Source organism: Impatiens glandulifera, chromosome 4 (assembly GCF_907164915.1).
Source record: "Impatiens glandulifera chromosome 4, dImpGla2.1, whole genome shotgun sequence".
NCBI lineage: Eukaryota > Viridiplantae > Streptophyta > Magnoliopsida > Ericales > Balsaminaceae > Impatiens > Impatiens glandulifera.
This window is the reverse complement of record NC_061865.1, coordinates 53,114,065-53,135,051: the sequence shown is the minus strand read 5'-3', so window position 1 is coordinate 53,135,051 and position 20,987 is coordinate 53,114,065. Positions and strand designations below refer to the sequence as shown.

Below are 20,987 nucleotides of genomic sequence, written 5' to 3'. Positions count from 1 at the left end.
TGTCGAATTCTATATTTTATACAATATGTTTTAAACTCCTTGGAGGTATACTCTCCCCTGTTATCAGAGCGAAGACATTTTAGCTTATTGTCTGTCTCTCTTTCTACCATGATATGAAACTCTTGAAATTAATTAAATACATGGTCTTTCGTTATCATAAAATAAACCTACACCTTTCTAGATGCATCATCAATAAATGTTAAAAAGCATCGATTGACACCCAATAACTCCTCCTTAAAAGGACCACACACATTATAATAAACCAAGTTCAACACAATATGTTTCCTTTCTGATGTTTGACTAAAAGAAATTTTGTGTTGCTTACCAAATGGGCAGTAGTCGCATAGATCCAGAACCTCGTCTTTGGTTGAGGGGATGTGAAGCTTCCTCACCAGAATTTGCAGTCCTTTCTCACTCATGTGGCCGAGACGTTGATGTCACAGATTTAAAGGGTTTTCAGCTTGTACTGCATTCAACTCATTCTTGAGTATCTTCACATGTGTTCGGTATAAAGAGTACCACGACTTTCCTTTTGCTACAATCATTGATCCCTTACTAAGCTGTTATTCTCCACTACCAAGGTAATTCTTGAATCTATCTTTGTCCAATGCATCACCTGATATCAAGTTTAGACGCAAATCAGGAATATGTTGCACATCTTTCAGTGTTAACTGATGTCCATCTCTGTCTACAAACAAATATCACCAATACCCATAATGCTCAAGTGACTAGTATTACCCATCTTCAATGTACCAAGATCTCCATCCTTGTAAGTCGTGAAGAAATCTCTATTTAGTGTAGCATGATTGCAAGAACCTGTATCAACTATCCACTCAACTCCTTGGTGACTTTCTACATGTAGATATTGTTCTTTTTCACAAGAAAGAATCACTACATCATCTACAGTTAATGTGGCTGTGGTATTTCTATTCTCATCATCTTTATTCTGATTTTTGTCTTCATTCTGTAGTCTTTTCTAGGCTCTACAATTTTTCTTCATGTGACCTTCTTTACCACAGTGATAACACTGTCTTCCCTCATATTTTGATCTACCTCTCGACTTACTATGGCATCTTGATTGTTGTTGATATTCATCTTTTTCCCTGTTCTCTATGACAAGGGCCTATGCACTATTTGTATTAGTTGACTTCCTTCTTGTCTCCTCATAGAACAAGTTGCTAGTAAATATACTCATAGTAAGAGCACCATTCAGAGTTGTATTACTCACTGTCACAACCAATGTCTCCTAATTGTCGGGCAATGATCCCAATAGCAATAAATCTTGCAACTCATCTTATGAGGTCATTTCCATCACTAACAATTGATTAATCAAGCTCTAGAACTCATTTAAATACTCAATAACACATGCACATTCTCTAAATTTCAGATTTACTAACTTTCGAATCAGAAACACTTTGTTACCTGCTATTTTCTGCTCATACAATGGCTCCAACTTCTTCCACAACTCATGTGCACTCTTCTCACTTGCTACATGGTGGTACACACTATCATCAAGCCACTATCTGATTATGTTTGTTTCTTTTCGGTTCAATTTTGTCCAATCACCGTCAAACATATCTTTTGGCTTCGCACTATCTCATTCAACCAACTCATACAAGTCCTTACAATAAAGGATATCCTCCATTTTGGATTTCCAAATCTGTCAGTTATTATTTGTCAATCTGATCATTGTGCTATTATCTTCCATCTCAACCTACAAAAGCACTCTTCAAAAATAAACCTAAAATCTCTGATATCACTTGTTGGGAATTTTGAAACGAATGATACTTTTATACTGTAATCAATCGATGTGAGATGGGTAAATACACAGGTTATCCAAATCTAAAATAAGAGATCAAGCACACAACATAACAACACCAGATTTACGTAGAAAACCCTCTTAACCTGGAGGGTAAAAATGTAAGGAGATCGCTACTGCCTCATTCTCTTCTTCTTCCTCTGTTTCTTCTCTTCTTAGCTGAATGTTATCTCTCTCTAACAGTGATAGAATGACCAATATTCTTAGGGTTTGCTTGTTTAATTAAATGTCTGTTTGGGCTGGACCCAAAGACCCAACAGTACTAACATTTTATTTTATTTTATTACGTTTTAGATTTAAGATCATGACATAGACGCATGCCCTAGGAACAAAATGATACAAAATTAGATACATGGTTAGGTTTGAATTATCTGTGAACGCATGTTCTATGATTGGATAAATAAATAAGGTGTAGAATAATATTTTTTAAATGGTTAAAAGTTTAAAGTAGAGACTATAATGTGACAGGTATGTGAGACATATCGCGATAGCTTTTTTCATGTGTAACCAAATACCAAACCAAAAACAGAATATCTAAAATGCGTTTAAACACTAAAATATTTTCCAATACTAATTTGTCGAGAAGTAAATTAGATGACGACTCTAAAAAAGTCAAATCTAGTCAAATCGACGTTTTTGAATGCACTCTAGTCAAGTTTACCAGTTTGGTTCCTTGTCTCACTCGAGAGGAAGGTGAGTTATTGGGTGTGACAATCGAGTAACAAAAATCCTTTCTCGGGAAGGACGATTTTTTACGTTGCAACTTTTTTGGCGACTCTATTAGGAGTTGTCAATGCTTAACTTGAAATAAACTTTTGGTCATTTTAAATATAATGTTTTACACCTTCAATCAAAAAAATCTAAAATCTAAAAATTTAAAAATCTTTTTTATAAATAATGGCGTAAAAGGATACATCACCAAACTTTGCCTTTCTACGTGCATTGATTCTAATCTTGGGCACATCGCTCTTTAGTACATGATGTGTGTTGTGCGTCGTCATTTGTACACATATAATATTATGTGCAAATATTAACAGGAATGACGACCTGTTCTAAATGATTGAGTGATATTCCGTGAGTTTGACTTAGGTACTGGGATTGATCCCCTTTTCCACATTTTTAGTGTGTTTGCCTTTTAGAGGCAACACTAAAATGCGGGAAAAAATTCCCGATTGAGGGTATTCTCTCTTACATTGACGACTTCACTTGATATATCGAGGACTAACTCTCTCTTATGATTTTACCTGGACACAAAAACCGGACACTACTCTCATGAGTCGTCGATCGTCGTTCCAATCGATAAAACCAAATCAGAAGCTGTTAGATAAAATCAGACCGGTTCAAATAAACCTAACTTAAATAAACTTTCCATGCAGGAACAAGGAACCGGACCGGACAAACAAAAGAACCGGCTAAAGAAAATTAACCGGTCAAGTTAGTAAACCGACCAAGAATACTTGGAACGTGACCGCACAAAGAAAGGATCGGCCAAAGCTTAAAACCGGAATCATCAAACAGTCGATCAGCCACAAGGCAGAGGAATAACCGGAAGAAGTCCGGTTATATCACCTATACCGAAAGCCATCCGGTTAAGTCAAATGACCGACCAGTACAAGAAGACAATTCGGGTATCTGTTGAGAATGATACCAAAGGAACAGACTGAATACTTCCATATCCATACAAGTCTAAGGAAAGTCTGCAGGCTGCAGAAGACAGTACTACCGAATCTTTCCACTTCGGGATAAGTCAGAAAGAAGATCTTCCAAGTACAGACAACTGTCCAACAGACAGTGCCTACATTGAGTAAAAGACAAACCTAGCAGGTTTGTCTTACATACCGGAAGAACAGACTGCCAAGTCTGAGGTTGACCATCAGGTCTGAGGAAACGACCGTAGGTCTGAATCTCTGAAACACTGAATCACTGCACTCCTGCTCAGCCAATCAGATTCAAGGCAGTGAAATATGACTGTTGGCATATTTCACCTATAAAAGGGGCAGTTGAAGAAGAGTAAATGCGGGACAAAGTGTGATATAGCAAGCATTGAATTTGCAAGTGAAAACAGTGTGCTCTTCTAGAAAGCCTAGTGTAAAAGTTGAAGTGTTTAACTTACAATTCCGGTATAAATTGTAAGAGTGTTATCGAGCAGGAAATAAGTCTCGATCGGATTGTATTTGTATTCCTTAGTGAATATCCTTCTCGCGGTTTCGAGAGGAAGGGGTGACGTAGGAGTTTATCTCCGAACATCCATAAAATCGGTCTTGTTATTTACTTTCTGCCGGCTCCATTGTCTAACCGATTTACATTAACTTAACTACACCGCCCTAAACTGACTCTATATTATCCATACCGAATTTCCAGATTACCGAAACCGACCCACCATTTTCAAACCTCCATCATCCGAAACCGGCCTTGTCCATCATATAAGTGTGTTGCTTCAACCTGAAAGCAAACCTCTTCCGTGCTTGAACCTAGTTCAAGGGTTTGTGACAGGTTGTGTAGTATTGAAACCCCGGTGTTAATCTCTAACCGGATTAACCACCACCCTTCGAGTGAGAACCGCTAACCGGTCCAACCCCCGGTCCTCCAGCGGCTACCTAGATCCTAACAGAAGCCTTTATGTGTCTACTATATTTATGTAAATACGTGTATGCATATAGTTAGATAGACGCTCACGAGTACATTCTAACTTTTCAAAAACAAAAACTATCATGTTTGTCTTATAGGTAGGTCTACACTTGGCGTCAAGATTCTTGACGATTTGGGCCATCCATCATGAGCACTTTGGGCTGGACAACGACATGTTAAGGCTAAACAGTATAACGCCCTTTGTGGAAATGACTTAGCCACAAAGTTCATGATCAACCACAAGCCATAAGCCTCTTACTCTTTTGAGCGGAACAACACGTACAAGACGACGATAGTCTCAACAAGAAAAAGATTTGACATTTATGACTGAGTTTCTACAAGAGGAATGCAAAGCAAACAAAGAAGATGAAATATCAAATGATGAGGAAAGAGGAGGTCGAAGAAGACTCGATATTATTTTTATATCCATTGAACGTAAACCTTTTCTTATACTACTATGCAAAACATTGTGTGCATTCGTAAGGTGAGGACGATGTTGAATACTTGTGACAATTGATCTTGTTTACTACTGACCCCCACATTTAAATACTTTCATTTTAATAAAAATGATGAGTTGGAAAGTGTGCGCATATTTCTTCTTAGGATACGTACATGCATAAATGACGACACGGGTTGTCATATAACTAGTGTGACTTCTCGTCTTAACCAACTTTCTAGATCTACAAGTTTTTATGACGAACCAAAAATGAGATCCATTTATTGGAATCATCATAAAAGTCACATAGTTGATTAGGCTTCACATGCACAACATTTGCATTGCATATAGACATTGAAGGGTCATCACTCCATAAGACGTGTTCATGCCATTTTGACTTTTCCTTGCTTCAAGATAAGGAAAATCATGTTATCTAGGCGAAGAAATTTCTTGATACACACAACGATAATGAGAAACGCAAAATGAAAACAGTTTCCTCAAAGTCCTATACATATGTATGCTCAACATCATGGACGTAAGTCCATTTTATCATTTTGAAGAATTTTTTATTTAATTCAAACAAATGATGTAACTAAAAAAGCTAACCATGTGTCAATGCATTACATTATGAATATATATATCGATGTAAAAATTTAGAGATGATGCACTCCATGATGGAAGACCTATTTTAGTTTGATGGAGCTATCACATGCTACCATATATAAACATTGACATCTCGAAACAACTCAAGTATGCGAAGATGTTAAGGACAAATACGTGACTCGAGATGGTCACACTTATTCACCATCTTTCAATTCATGACAAGATCTCTTGATCGTAACCCACAACTTCAATATCTAGAGCTTAACTGAAGATCAAATACAAAGACAAGAATGGATAACACTCCTCAAATGTCTTATACGTTTGGTACGTTAAACAAACTTGAAGCGGCCTTGTTATATCTTTTTGAAGATTTTTTATTATATTCGAAAAAACGAGATAGCTAGAACAACCTACCATGTAAATGGAGAAATGCATTGCGGATAAACAAGCATACGAGAAATACTAACTCGGTGTAAAACCAAGAAATGATGGACTCCATCAATGAGAAGCTTATTATAGTTTTGATGTGGCTAAGAAGTTATTTGTAAGACATCTCAAAGCGGCTCGAGCAAGTGACAACGTCTGATATAAATATGAAGTTGACAATAATTGTGATCGTTTTATTGGGCTTCAACTAAAACACGATGTCCTATATAAATATCGGATATAAATATGAAAAAAACTGATTAGACTAAAAATAGGCTTCAGATGATAATAAAAAAAATAGAAAACAAATATCTTCTGCTCTTTTTACAATAATCAAAATTACATATTTATAGATAAAATTATTTAAATATAGCTAAACACAAACTTATTTAAAACATTTAAAAGCATATTTTTAATATGTAATTGGATCTAAACCGGATCTGAATATAGTGAGATGCCGTGAATTTGAATTTATTTATGTGAAATACTTTATCTAAATATAAATTTAGATAAGATCTCATTTAAAATCATGAGCTCCTCATGATAAAATAATATATTAGGGAAGACTTATATATATATCAAGAAGATGAGAAATAATTAACCTTCTTCCTTGTCTATCAAGCAGATGTACATTGTCAATATTTTAAATTATTAATTTATTAATTAAAATATTAAAATACTTCATTTTTATAAATTCAATTCTAAATATAATAAAACCTATTAATTATAAAAATCAAATAACTCCAAAATAACTCAATTATTTTTAATATATGTTTTTGAAACTACTTAAAATAAAATAAAAACTCAAAGATCAAGTTCCTAAAATTGAATTTGCATTAAAAGAGCAACTTAGGCCTTTTGGTCTATTTAAATAATTTTTAAAAGTTGAAAGAAAAATTAGATTATTAAATAAAAGACTTAAAATGTATAAATAATAAAAATAATAAATATTCTAATCGATATAGTTAAAATATGTAAAAATATATTTTTTTTATAATATTATTCAAATTTAAAGTTATCATTATATCATATCGTACTTTGAGAGAGAAGATCTTAATGTGTTTGGAAGTAAGATTATAGTATCAACTCATAATTTAATAATCACCGGTGATAGTTTAAGTGAATATAATATTAACTAAGAGTGTGCATGTGTTTGATTTACGTTTAATTTGGATTATAAGTTTAATAATTTGTTAATTAAAATAATTTTGCATAATATACACAAAATTTTTTAATTAAACATTTTTTTTAAATGCAATTTTTTTTTTCTAGCCTTCCAACGAATAAGCTGAATTATATTAAATGTACATAAGAATAAATTGAATAAGATAAAGCGAAGAAGCTGATTCAAATTTACCCTAAAAATTAGTTTAGTATTTTAATTAATAAATTAATTAATGTGAAACCGAAAAAGCTGTATTAAATAATATTTGATTATAATTGAATTTAAAATCGAACCAGGTAGCTATTTAAACTTCTTTCATTCATAATAATTATTTCAAAATAACTTAACCTGTTACCACTAATGTCAAGATTTATTCATAATTAGAGACCAAATGTTACGAGTTCGATTCTCACTCAGTTGAAATGAATGTTACAACCTTAAAAGATTATGTTCTACATTAAAAAAAATTATTATTATTTCAAATAACTCAAATATTAATAACTCAAAATAAATTGAATAATTAAAAATACCAACTAATTATATAATAAACAATTCATTTTAATCCATTCAAATAACTGAAATAAAATAAAATTTTGAATTTGATTCTCACTTCTTAAAATAAATGAAGTGAGTAGTGAATTTATATCCAAATTTAGGTAATACTTTCCTATAGACAGAAATTCTATGTAATATTTAGTTAGCTTTTACAAAATTTACAAATCTAAATTGGATTTGTCAATACATGAATTAATTAGCCTGGTCAACCTAACATTATCTGTTTTTTTTAATATGTAAGACATTTTATTATTATTATTTTTCTGGGTACAGTAGAGATAACACACCATGAAGAAAAAAAATTCAAATCTAAAATCAAAATAGTTAGTCAATCCTTGAACCACATATCTTTAGAAAGCACGAGCACGATCAAGAATCGTATTAATTTAAAAACACAAAATAAGAATATTTATATAACATATTATAAAATAAAATAAAATAATGAAAAAGAGTTTTTGAAATAATTAATGAAATTAGTCAATTCTTAAAAGAGACTGATTCATATTTCAAAGTAGAAATGGATTCCCACTGCTTGATGTATTCGCTTTCATTTGCACGATAGCGATTTTAGGTATCCAACCAATGCGTCATTGGTTACTTTTTTTCTAATCTCCAAATGCACGTGCTTTGTTTTTAGGTCAACCGTATTTAATTTATTTATTCCATGTTGGTTTTCTTAATTGTTAATTATATTTTTAGAGATAATATGTTCATTAAATAAAACCCATTCAACCTTTTTTCCCAACATCTCATTTAATAAGATAAATATTGTTAGAATATAGACTCTTAATAAGAAGGTTTTCTAGACAGGCATGTGCCAATCCTCACAACCTTATTTAAAATATTTTGACAAAAATTGAACTTTGAGATATTTAATCTCTTAAAAAAAATTGAAACTTTAAACTTTACTCTAACAAGAAAAACGGAAAGAAGGGTCGAAAGGGGAACATTGTTTATCTAGATTAATTGCCGAGTTTGAGTTTGAGTTATTTGTAAATATTTTGGTTTCTTAATCTGAATTCGAATTTGAATATTGAAATACAATTAATTATAAACTCTAGTTTACTAAAATTGAATATCTTTTGTAAATTATGAATATCTCAAAATGATTTTATATTGGGCTTAAGCAAATAATTTCTTGGCGAAATACCTTGAGGTTTATAAGGGTCAACCCAGGGTAAGCCCGGCAAACCCACATACTAGGGCAGCCCACTTCCTTGGCCGCCCATTTAATAAAAAAAATTATGATTTTAGTGAAGTTTATTAGATTTAACATAAGACTGAGTAGGTCAGTGGTTTAAGATGAAAACAAAATGATTATTTGTTCAAATCTCAAAATAAAAAATTTATTTTTTTAATAATTTTTTAAAGCTAAAATTACGGCATCAAAATAATTTTTAACATTATTTTACATGGAATGAAACAACCCAATTCTCGGGTGAAACTAGTTTATGGCTACCAAATGTTTAACCCTAGGAAGAAGTTTTAAGGAAGAATGGAAGCTTTACATTTATTTCTCCATCCCAATATTCTCACATAAAAAATAGAAATACATAGCTTGTTTTGTCAAAGGTTTATTTGATTGATATTGATTTTATTTTTATAAAATTACTTACAAAGAATTGATATATAATGATAATATAGTTGTTTGAAAATATTTGACTATTTATTTTGATTACTGACCCCTCATTCAAAATCCACAGCTTCCTCCTTGTCCTGCTGAAATTCCTCTACCCATTTTGTATCCACCTAAATGATATGCTCACAAATTCCTTGAATTAATCAAGAAATGTTTCCATTTCAATATCATTATTTATTTAAAATATCGAGAACTAAGTTCAAAGTCGATAAAAATAATTCGATACCGAAACAAGAAAATAATTTATTAAGAATTCAAAGATTACATAAAAATGAAAATTAAACACAAACTACTAAAGATAGATCAGGATGATTTATGAAAATTGAAACCATCAAAAATGTGATTTGAACACGAATTGACAGATCTTAGGACTTACACATGCCATATTCATCTTTATTAGTTAAAAAGGAACCTAAGACTAAGAATATTAAAGATTATTTACAATTATAAAATCAAAATCAGAGTGGCGCAGCGGAAGCGTGGTGGGCCCATAACCCACAGGTCCCAGGATCGAAACCTGGCTCTGATATATATATATATTTTTCATCTTTGAAATTATTTCTAAATAATCCAATGAATAGATGTTGATCATGATCAATACTAATGGACTAGGTTTCTAAATAGTCATCATTAGAGAACACATATTCTTTTAAGTGTTTACTTTTTGATTGAGAAACTACACCAATCTTCATTTGGATGGATAAAGGCACCATAATTGATCTTTAACCAAACACTTTATTATGTTGTGACTTGTGAGGGATCAAAACACCCATAGTTTTTAATAAATTAACTACTACAATATGTATATATTTAGTTCAATATGATTATGTTTTAATTCTTTAATATATATAGGCACATGTAGTTTTCTATGGACACTAATGAGTAATTTGATCACACAAGGAATCAAATTTTAGTTATAGGTCTACTTCTTCCATCAACAAAACATGATCTATGAAAACCAAAAAAGATGTCCATGTTCTTTTTTTTTTGTTGTTAGAAAGTCAATGTTTCTAATAGAGGCAATTAAGAAAAGATACCTATGTTATGAAACATATTTCTTGTTTAAAGTCTATTCATATGAAGTATTTATTAGCAAAGATGTTATTTTCTATGAAAACTAATTTACTTTCAAAGGTCAACATGATGATTTGCCTAAAAATTCTCTACTAATAACAGATTGGTCAAGTAAAACATTATCTACTTGTATACATTTTCTCCAAATATACTATACCCATATATCCTTATGTTATGTCATCATGTATGTAAGCTTCTAAAAGGAAATGGACAATAGATTCCAAATGGCTATTGAAAACTAAATTCAAGGCATATGAGAGATTAGACAAATGGGTATTGAAAACTAAGTTCAAAGGTTTCAAATTGGGTATTGACAAAACATGGTTCAAGACATATGAGAGTTTAGACCAGTTAATAAGTATAGGAAATTAACTTCAAATTTCAATATATACACATCAAAATCTGCATTTACTCATAACATAATAATAAACATTTAACACCACAATAATAATAAAAAATATCATGAGAAACAACAAAGAGTAACACCGATTATGATGAAAATTGAAACAAAAAAATATAATTTTAAATACGAATGGATTTATATATATATATATATAATCACAACCGATATCACGATCATTATTATTAGTTAGAAAGAAATTCAAAATCTGCTGGTCTTTTAAGAAAAAGGAATAATATATAATATTTACAATTATAAAATCAAAATCAGAGTGGCGCAGCGGAAGCGTGGTGGGCCCATAACCCACAGGTCCCAGGATCGAAACCTGGCTCTGATATTATTTTTTTTTGTTTTGTTATTCTTATGTTATGAAAGTCATTATTTATGTACCATCTTATACTATATTGTTTTTAACCTTACAATATATTACAAGGAGTGATGTTATTATTGAAAATGAAAGAAACTTTGATAATGTATAATATGAGAGTCTTCTAAAGAAAAAATTCAATATTTGCAGCTCTTCTATCTTCTAGCTGGACTTAAAAGGCCTTTGATGTTAATGTCAACCTATATTATCAGGCTTGGGCCTTCTTTGAACACAATTTATTGGGCTTGACCTAAATTGTTTTCTAGTCCAAACATACAAGGTTCAAATCAGTTGTCAACTCTTGACTTTTTTGTTTGTTAAAGAAATTTAAATGCTTAAAGACATGCTTATGACAAGTCTTTGTTTAAGAAAGATACTAGATACGTGAATGTTTGAATTTAAAGAGTTAACACGATTTCGCAATGAATGACTTTCAACTAGCGTTTTTAGTAAGAGTATAATTCGTGATCAAATTATTGAAATGACCTCAAGTCATTTGTTATTTCTTGATTTGGTCATCGTTTTATTTAGGACGGCAACCATAAATTAAAGTTATAGCTTCAATAAAAAAAAATGCATTTGGAAGAATATATTTTTATTTTCAAACGACTATATTACTAATTTATTATAATTTATTTTTAAAAAAATGGACATAAAAAAGTTTAGTGGGTAATAAAAAAGACATTGGGCTTATAAGTGTAGTTAGGGATGATAATGGATAATCGTAAACTTGTTATGTGGATATCCGATGGTCATGTTCCAGTATTTTAAATCGGGTCCGAATTTGGAAATTAGAGAGAAGAAGGTACCCGATCAAATTCAAAGTCGGAAATAAAGAGTGTGCAAAATTCAAAACCGATACCAACTATATTAATATTTAAAAAATTATATATTTTTTTTTGTTTGCTAATGCTTAATATGACTTCTCATATGCTAAATCATATCAATCATCCCAATACATATAAAAATATACATATTTAGTACTTTTATTCACACTACACATGTTATCTTATTTATTTTAACCAATTTTTTTTTAATTAATTCTCTTGGGTAGACCCATTCCTAGGTAGAACACTTTAAACTTAAAAGGTCCAATTTCTACTTAATTCAAATTAAGTGTATATTATAAACAGCTTATTATCAGGAAATTACTACTTATATTAAATAAGTGTAACTGGTCAATGTGGAAAAATATAAGTGTTTTTTTTCTTCTAAACTTGGGGAATGGGTTTATACAAAGTAAATGCCACAATCTTACTCATCTTCAATTTATCTTTTTCTAACATTTATCATATAACTTATTATTAGACTCCACTAACCACAAAATTATCATTTTTTTAACTTTTAGAACATAAATACGTAATTAAGTAATATTTTTATTCGTCAAGTTCAGATTTGTCTAGTAAAATAAAAATGGAATTCAGATACAAGATATTTTAATAAACAACAAAAATAGATACCATTGCTATCCTAAAGCCCTGGAAGTTGCAACCCCTACAATCCGCCAATAATTCTTCCTACATTTCAACCCTTTTAAGCTTCATTTTACTCATCTATTTCTTAAAAAAAATAGGTTATTCTTTGGTTGATTTAATTGATCCTCTAAATTAGGAAAGAGAACAAGTCTATTTAATCTTTATCCTCATCTCATTTATAGTGTAACACATATTTTCTTAATTTCATTCATCCATAAATATTAAAGTTTTAAGTAAATAAAAGTTCTAAAGTTTTATCTGAATTGAATTGAAAGGAAAAACACAACCTTACTTTATTTGAAACGTATTAGGTATTGATTGGTTTGATTATTTAAATAAATTAATTCAAAAAACATTATTTTATTCTAATTCTATTATATCACGTAATTCATTAATCAAAATAATAAAAAAACTCTCTATTTTAACTTTTTTTTATTTTGTTAAAAAAAATTTACTTCCTCAAAATAATCACAGATTATTTATTTATAAGTAATTAAGCTTTTTTAAAAACTTCAATTCCAACCAAACCTTAGTATCTAGCTAATAAAATATTATCTTAAATTTTGTAGGGTTAATTGAGGTGCCACGAAAGTGTGTCAAATAAGTTGGTCATAAAAGATTAATAAAGAAATGTATAAACCTAATAATTATTTGAAAACTAGGTAAGATGTATGTGTCATGTTTTGACATAAATATATCAACAATTTGACGAAAACAAACATTATTAATTAATTAATTAATTATTGTTCAAATATTCAATATTACTCTTCCAACTTCCATTAGTCAATCAAACAAATACCTCCTCCCGCCGGCAGCCGCCATTGCAGCCGACCAACCCCTTCACAACTTGCACCTCTCACTCTCTCTCCTCTCTCTCCTCTCTCTCTCCTTTTCAAAAATGTCAATGGTCAGAAATCTCTCTCTATCTCTCTCCTTCCCATCGCCTTCCATGTCCCCATTCTCTCTCTAGATTCTTTATAATATATATCTTCATCTTCATCAGAAAATCAATAGTTGACATTTCAATCCAACAACATGCCTGCAAAGTATCAATTAGGCGAAGAACATAGGAAAGGATCAATCATGATCAACGGTCTTCGTCCTTCTCCATTGATGATCAACAATCAATCAAAACCCATCAAGAAACAGCCGCCTCCGGCGGCGGAACAGCATCGGCGGCGTCAAGAAGGGCCAGTTATAATCTATACTGAATCTCCAAAAATCATTCATACTAAACCTCATGAATTCATGGCTCTTGTTCAGAGGTTAACGGGTCATCGAGAAAATGCTGAACGGCGGCAGGTAAGCGTCGCCGGCGGAGATGAATCTGAAGATGAAGAAGGATCTGGTGCTAGCCCTACGGCGGCGGAGGAGGAGGAGAATGGACCGAATGAATTTTTGGCTGATTTTCCTTTGTTTACTCCGACTTCAAATAATCTGTTTTTGTCTCCAGCAGCTCAACAACCTCATCCTCTTCATAGATATGGTGATTTTCTTTCTCTTTCTCCAAGCGTGGGAAAGATGGAATCATCATCATCTTCATCTTCTTCAATATTTAATGTCAAGAGGGAATTCATTGATGTTATGAAATGATCCAGAGTGATGTATACAGTTTGCTGCAAATCCATCATTTTTCTATTTCAATCCTTTGATTTCATCTCATTTATTGTTTTTATTTTAAATAATTTTTCTTTGATTCTAATCTAGGTTTATTCATTTTATTTTATTTAACTTTTGACATTTTATATGTAAAAAAAAAAAAATTACAATTATTTTGTATTTATTTGTAATTATTCAAATATTTAAAATCAATCTAACTGTCTAAATTGAACCGAAGTGAAAATTGGAATGTTCAATGGTATATAAATTGTTAAACTAAACAAAATGATTTTTTTAAACGCTAGTTTCGTAACTCTTGTGTAGTGTGTTTAATTTCCGCAGATTAAGCATTTAGCCCGCAAAACACTCAACAAATTAAACTAGATTAGATGTTAACTAGATAGGTCGTATAATGAGCTCGAGTTTATATTAGATAGAGGTATCCACATTTTTTTTTTTGTTGCTAAACTAAAATAGAGGAATTAAATCTTTAGTTTGTAGGTTTAGGGAAGTCGAAACGTGACCATTCTACTTAAAATTAAATATATAAAATTTAATTACAAGTTATGTTTACAACTACAATTATTTATGATATTTGTTTTTTAAAATAATTTTGGAGTATAATTGTATTATTTAGTAAATAAATTTTGAATCAAATTAACCTATCAAACCACCGATAGAGATGATCTTTTAACCCGATCAAACCAAACGATAAACATCTATTCAGTTCGACAACTCATCTATCTCGTCATACCTCTTCCAGAACCCTTGGTTGCTAGAGCAACCCTTCCATTCATACTATATTAACTAGCTAGTCATCAAATAAGACTTCTCAAGATATTCAGATACCGGAGCCAGTTAAAGACTAGGAGATAAGTGATTATATCAACTCATGTTCTAGTGCCTCCCCAATATTGTTGGATTGGATTGATAAGAAAATGGATCAAGTTTATCATTTAATAAAGATAGTTACACAAATAAAGTTTAAAACAAACAATATAACAAAAAAAATCAACCCATAACAAAAATAACAATTATTTAAGATAAAATATATAAAAACACATTACAAAACTAGCGGACACAAAATATAGTTAAACAAATAAAGTATATATATATATATATATATATATATATATATATATATATATATATATATATATATGAGTGACAAAAAAAAATATCAAGAAACACACTTAAAATAAAACGAATAATTAACAATAGAAAAAACAACATACTCACTAATTAAGTGGTTATGAACACTATCTAGCTTAAACAACAAAAACATAAATAAACTAAATAAGAAAAATTCAAGAGAAAACTCTAAGTAATTTATAATATTATAGTAGAGTAAACTTTATTGAATTGATTGAACACAATAATAATATTTCTAAATACTTATTCAAATAGGATTTCAAATCTTAATCAAACTAAGAATTGAATCTTTCAAATAATATTAAAAAAATAATAATATATATATAAATTGAGATTAATCTAGCTTATGTTTGGTTGAGTCATTAATTAAAAAAACTATTCGTCTGTTTATATTTGACTTTAAAATATATATTTAAAGAAGTTAGCCTGATCCTAAGAATCAAGTTTTTCACTTAACTTATAATATTATATATTATTTGAAATATTCTAATTAGTTTATTTTAAATAAATAATTAAAATTTGTAATTAATATATATATATATATATATATATAATATTTGGAACTTCAAAATTTATTTTCTTAATTTAAAATTATAATTTTTCTAAAGATAAAAATTGAAGGATAATTCAATTCTAATTCTAGTAAGATTAAATATTTGTACTTCTAATCCTAATTCTTGTAAAATTCAAATTATAGTTATATTTATAATTTCAATCCTAATTATACCTTAGATAAAAAAAAAGGTACTCTATATGCTCTCTACCTCATCTAAGTTTAGCCTTAGAGAGATTCAAATTTTCAAATAACCTAAACCAAGCAACCCACCTCTTAATTAATGTTGCAAAATCATTATTTTTTGAAAAAAATTCCTTATATAAAAATATACCATGTTGAACGAGAAAATAATTTACACATTCTTTTTTCAAGAAAAAATAAAATAATTATATTAGACACCAAAAATATTGAACCTTGGCTAGCCTTCAATAATTTTGGGACCATATATATGTGTCATTGAGACCATTTTTATAATTAAAGTAGTCATTTCCCCCTTTCTTATCAAGTTGTGGAATTAGGTTTGAGTGGGACTAGGTAATAAATTCTACTTAATTAAGAGAAAAAAAAAAGTAGTACTTTAGAATATTTTATTTTAGAAGAAAGAATAGACCCATTATTTATTTATATTTAAATATGATATTTTTCAGCAATTAAATAATCAAGTTTGTTTGTTTGTTAAAACTCAAAAATAAAAACAAAAATTTGAAAGTAAGAATTAGTTTACATATATTGAAATCCTAACTTGCATTTCAATATATATATATTTTTTTAATTTAGAAATTATTAACTTTGGACTTTCATACATTAATTATTGTGCAAATATATGAATTAGTAAAACTGTGTTCTCTTTAAAAAATTATATCTCTTAAAATAATAATAAAAAAAGCTAAAGCAAATATTTATGTATCTAATTCAATTTTTATTCTCACATCAAATCAAATTTTGCATCTAAACTTTAAGTTGTTTTTAAATGTGATAAAAATAATTAAAGAGTAAAATAAATTCCATACCCCTAGTGAAATCACTCATATTAATAAAATGTTTGTTTGAAGCAAGTAATGATATAGAGATATAATGTCTCTCTAAATTTTTATAACTTTTTTAATTTCCTGAAAATAAAATAACAAAATTAAACGTGATTTTATTGTTGACTTCTTAACATTACTAAAGATATAGATATTATCGAAATATTTAAAATTAGCATTGTTACAACTTTACTAATTCTAACATTAAATATTAATAAATTTCAATAATTGTGTATCCTCACTTAATCATTTCACAAGAGCCGACGAAAGATTCCAATTAGGTGTATATAGGACATTACATGTATGTCACACCTCCTTTTTATTTTAAGTATCTTATTCTTCAACTACGACTATGATAATGATATATATTTTTTAAAGTGTAAATATTTTTTTTATAACTTAAAAGTGCTAAAATGATCTAAAGGACATGAAATTAGTGTAATTATTGTTGAAAAAAAAATGTCTCTAAATATTTTTTAAAATGACATTTTATATAAAATATTAGTCAGTTGACATTTATTTTTTGTAATAGTAAAAGCTACAAAAATAGAAGTGCAATACTAAATAAATATTATTTTAAAAAAAGTTAAAAGATATATTCTGTCCAGGGATGGCCGATAAACTCTACTTTCAAGTCTCACCACTAGTAAAAAAAGACCTTTACCGACGGTTTTTCCCGAAAGTTTTGTAAAACTCTCCTAAATACTCCCGAGAGGAACAAATCCTTCGGTATTAAAAATAGATTCCGAGGGGGTGTAAAACCTTCGGGTTTATTAATTATTACCGAAATTTCTTTGTAGAATTTTCGGTTTTTACCTTCCCAAAAAACCAAAAAAAAATCCAAGTGTTGGATGTGGGTTAATTGCGAAGGTTTTTACAAAAACCTTCGGTTTTGAAATCCCGGGGATTTTTAATTGCGAAGGTTATTCAAAGAACCTTCGGTTTTACCTTTTTTGAAATTCTCTTTTTCGAAAGTTTTACAAAGAACTTTCGGTTTTGTTCAATTAAAAAAAATTCTAAATTTGTTAATGGTTATTTCCAAAGGGTTTTTAATAAACCTTCGGTTTTGACTAATATCAAAATCGAAGGTTATATGAAAACCTTCGGCATCTACCTCTATAAATACAAACCCTAATCCTTCTCTTTTTCATTCCACTCATCTCTCCTTTCTCTCTCTCCCGCGCCGCAGCCGCCTAGCCTCCTCCACGCCGGTTCTTCTCTTCTCTCGTTCAGGTTTGTTTCATTTGTTTTTTTTTTTATTTAATTTGTTTATTATGAGATTTATATTTCTTAATTAAGTTTATATATATATATATATTATCTAGATTTATGCTAGTTTACGTTATTTTGTTTGATTAATTTATATATATATATATATATATATCTGAAATGCATTTAGGATATGGGTGATTCATGGAAGAGACTTCGGCGTACACCGGAGAAACTGCATCCGTGTTACCAGAATCTGATAGCACAATCAAAAATTGCGGCACGTGAGGAAGAAGTAAGACAGATGACGCTGGAAATGGAACAAATCCGATTAAGGGATGCGGAAAGAGGTCGTTTGCTCAGTGAAATTAAAGCGGACAGGGCCGAAATGGCCCAGAGATTAGAGAATCTCGAACAGGAACTTGTATTGTTGATGAGTCGACTGAATCAACCACCCCCTCCTCCCACCCCATCTAATAATTTCTAGATTAATTATGTGTTTATTTGTTTTTCCGTACGAACGACGATGACAATATTTTTATGTGTTTTGTTTTAATTTTCATGAATTATTATTATTATGTTTGGATTGGTTTGGTTTGGTTTTAATATATTGTTAATTAATTATATGTTATTTTTGTTTACTTTTCACTTTAAAAAAAAAACAGCATGGCCAAAACCGAAGGTTTTCAAATAAACCCTCGGTTTTGACCCTGTAAAAACCGAAGGTTTATTTGAAAACCTTCGGTTTTGACCCTTGGTTACAAAAATCTAAATTTTTTCTAAATATGGGGAAGGGTAAAAACCGAAGGTTTATTTGAAAACCTTCGGTTTTGACCCTTGGTTAAAAAAATCTAAAATTTTTCTAAATACGGGGAAGGATAAAACCGAAGGGTTATTTGAAAACCTTCGGTTTTGACCCTTGGTTAAAAAAATCTAAAATTTTTCTAAATATGGGGAAGGGTAAAAACCGAAGGTTTATTTGAAAACCTTCGGTTTTGACCCTTGGTTACAAAAATCTAAAATTTTTTTAAATATGGGGAAGGGTAAAAACCGAAGGGTTATTTAAAAACCTTCGGTTTTGACCCTTGGTTAAAAAAATCTAAAAATTTTCTAAATATGGGGAAGGGTAAAAACCGAAGGTTTATTTGAAAACCTTCGGTTTTGACCCTTCCCCATACTTAGAAAATTTTCGGATTTTTTTAACCAATGGTCAAAACCGAAGGTTTATTTGAAAACCTTCGGTTTTTACCCTTGGTTAAAAAAATCTAAAATTTTTCTAAATATGGGGAAGGGTAAAAACCGAAGGGTTATTTGAAAACTTTCGGTTTTGACCCTTGGTTAAAAAAATCTAAAAATTTTCTAAATATGGGGAAGGGTAAAAACCGAAGGTTTTCAAATAAACCTTCGGTTTTGACCCTAGTATAAAAAAATCTGAAAATTTTCTAAGTATTGGGAAGTGTAAAAACCGAAGGTTTTCAAATAAACCTTCGGTTTTGACCCTAGTTTAAAAAAATCTGAAAATTTTCTAAGTATGGGGAAGGGTAAAAACCGAAGGTTTTCAAATAAACCTTCAGTTTTGACCCTAGTTTAAAAAAATCTGAAAATTTCCTAAATATGGGGAAGGGTAAAAACCGAAGGTTTTCAAATAAACATTCGGTTTTGACCCTAGTTTAAAAAAATCTGAAAATTTTCTAAGTATGGGGAAGGGTCAAAACCGAGGGTTTTCAAATAAACCTTCGGTTTTGACCCTTCCTGTTTAAGGTCAGGACCGAGAGGTTTCCTTAAAACTTTCGGTGAAACCCATAAAAACCGAAAGTTATACTATTAACTTTCGGTGTTACCAAATCATAATTTGTAAAATTAATTGGTTTGATATATTCCAATCTAGATTCTTAACTAATCTAATCAAGTGTGTGTTGTTTTTTAAAAATTAAGATTGTGTTTAATGTTAAAATGTTTATGATTGTGTTTGATTATATAAAGAAGTGTATTTATATGTTTGTGTTTATGATCATGACATGAATGTGTATAAAGTTTGATCATATGGCTTATGTAATGTGTTAAGGTTATTAAATGTGTTCAATTATTAATTTTCAAAGTCATTAGAAGATTAAAAACCAGTTAATTTAACAATTTGTGCAATGGTAATTCCGAGAGTTTAGAGTAAAACTTTCGGAAATACCCATAGAAACCGAGAGTTTTATGATTAAATCTCGGAATTGCTATGTTACAAATTGTTAAATTAATTGGTTTTTTTGTTATAATCTAGACTCCTAACTAATATTATCAAGTGTGTGTTTTATTTGAAAATTTTAGATTGTGTTTAATGTTAAAATGTTCAAGAATGTGTTTGATCATAAAGAGAAGTGTATATGAATGTTTATGTAGGATTATCCTATGTATTTGTGTAATGTTTGATCATATGGATTGGGAAATATTTTAAGGATATCAAATGTGTTAAATTAATGTTGTTCAACGTTATTAGAAAGTGAGAAACCAATTAATTTAACAATTTGTCATGTTGTAAAACCGAAAGTTAAATATATAACTTTCGGAAATATGCATAAAAAACGACAGATTTACCAAATTCTCTCGGTTTTGTGTATTTAAATTTAATTGTAATATATGTCAAAACCGATAGATTCAGATACAACTTTCGGAATTTATATAATGAAAACCGAGAGTTTTCATATAACTCTCGGAATTCATTAATATAAAAACCGAGAGTTATATGAAAACTCTCGGTTTTCATTAATAAATTAAAAGCGAGAGTTATATGAAAACTCTCGGTTTTCATTATTTAATTTCCGAGAGTTTTCATATAACTCTCGGAATTAACCTGTTTAATTAACAAAAAAA

General features: G+C 29.8%; 1 protein-coding gene and 2 non-coding genes across 3 annotated transcripts; all 3 read left to right on the top strand.

Moving 5' to 3' along the window:
- The first annotated feature begins 9,728 nt into the window (after positions 1-9,728).
- Positions 9,729-9,800, top strand: TRNAM-CAU. The gene has a single exon. It is a non-coding gene; the product is annotated as a tRNA-Met (tRNA).
- A 1,210-nt stretch (positions 9,801-11,010) lies between these two features.
- TRNAM-CAU lies at positions 11,011-11,082 on the top strand. Its single transcript has one exon. It is a non-coding gene; the product is annotated as a tRNA-Met (tRNA).
- Positions 11,083-13,615: 2,533 nt separating this feature from the next.
- LOC124933492 (VQ motif-containing protein 8, chloroplastic-like) lies at positions 13,616-14,224 on the top strand. Its single transcript, XM_047473900.1, has one exon. The coding sequence runs from the start codon at positions 13,623-13,625 to the stop codon at positions 14,178-14,180; it is 558 nt and encodes a 185-aa protein (XP_047329856.1). The 5' UTR covers positions 13,616-13,622; the 3' UTR covers positions 14,181-14,224.
- Positions 14,225-20,987: the final 6,763 nt, after the last annotated feature.

Excerpts from the sequence above, each read along its gene's own strand:
- LOC124933492 (XM_047473900.1), top strand. The coding sequence starts at position 13,623 with ATGCCTGCAAAGTATCAATTAGGCGAAGAACATAGGAAAGGATCAATC.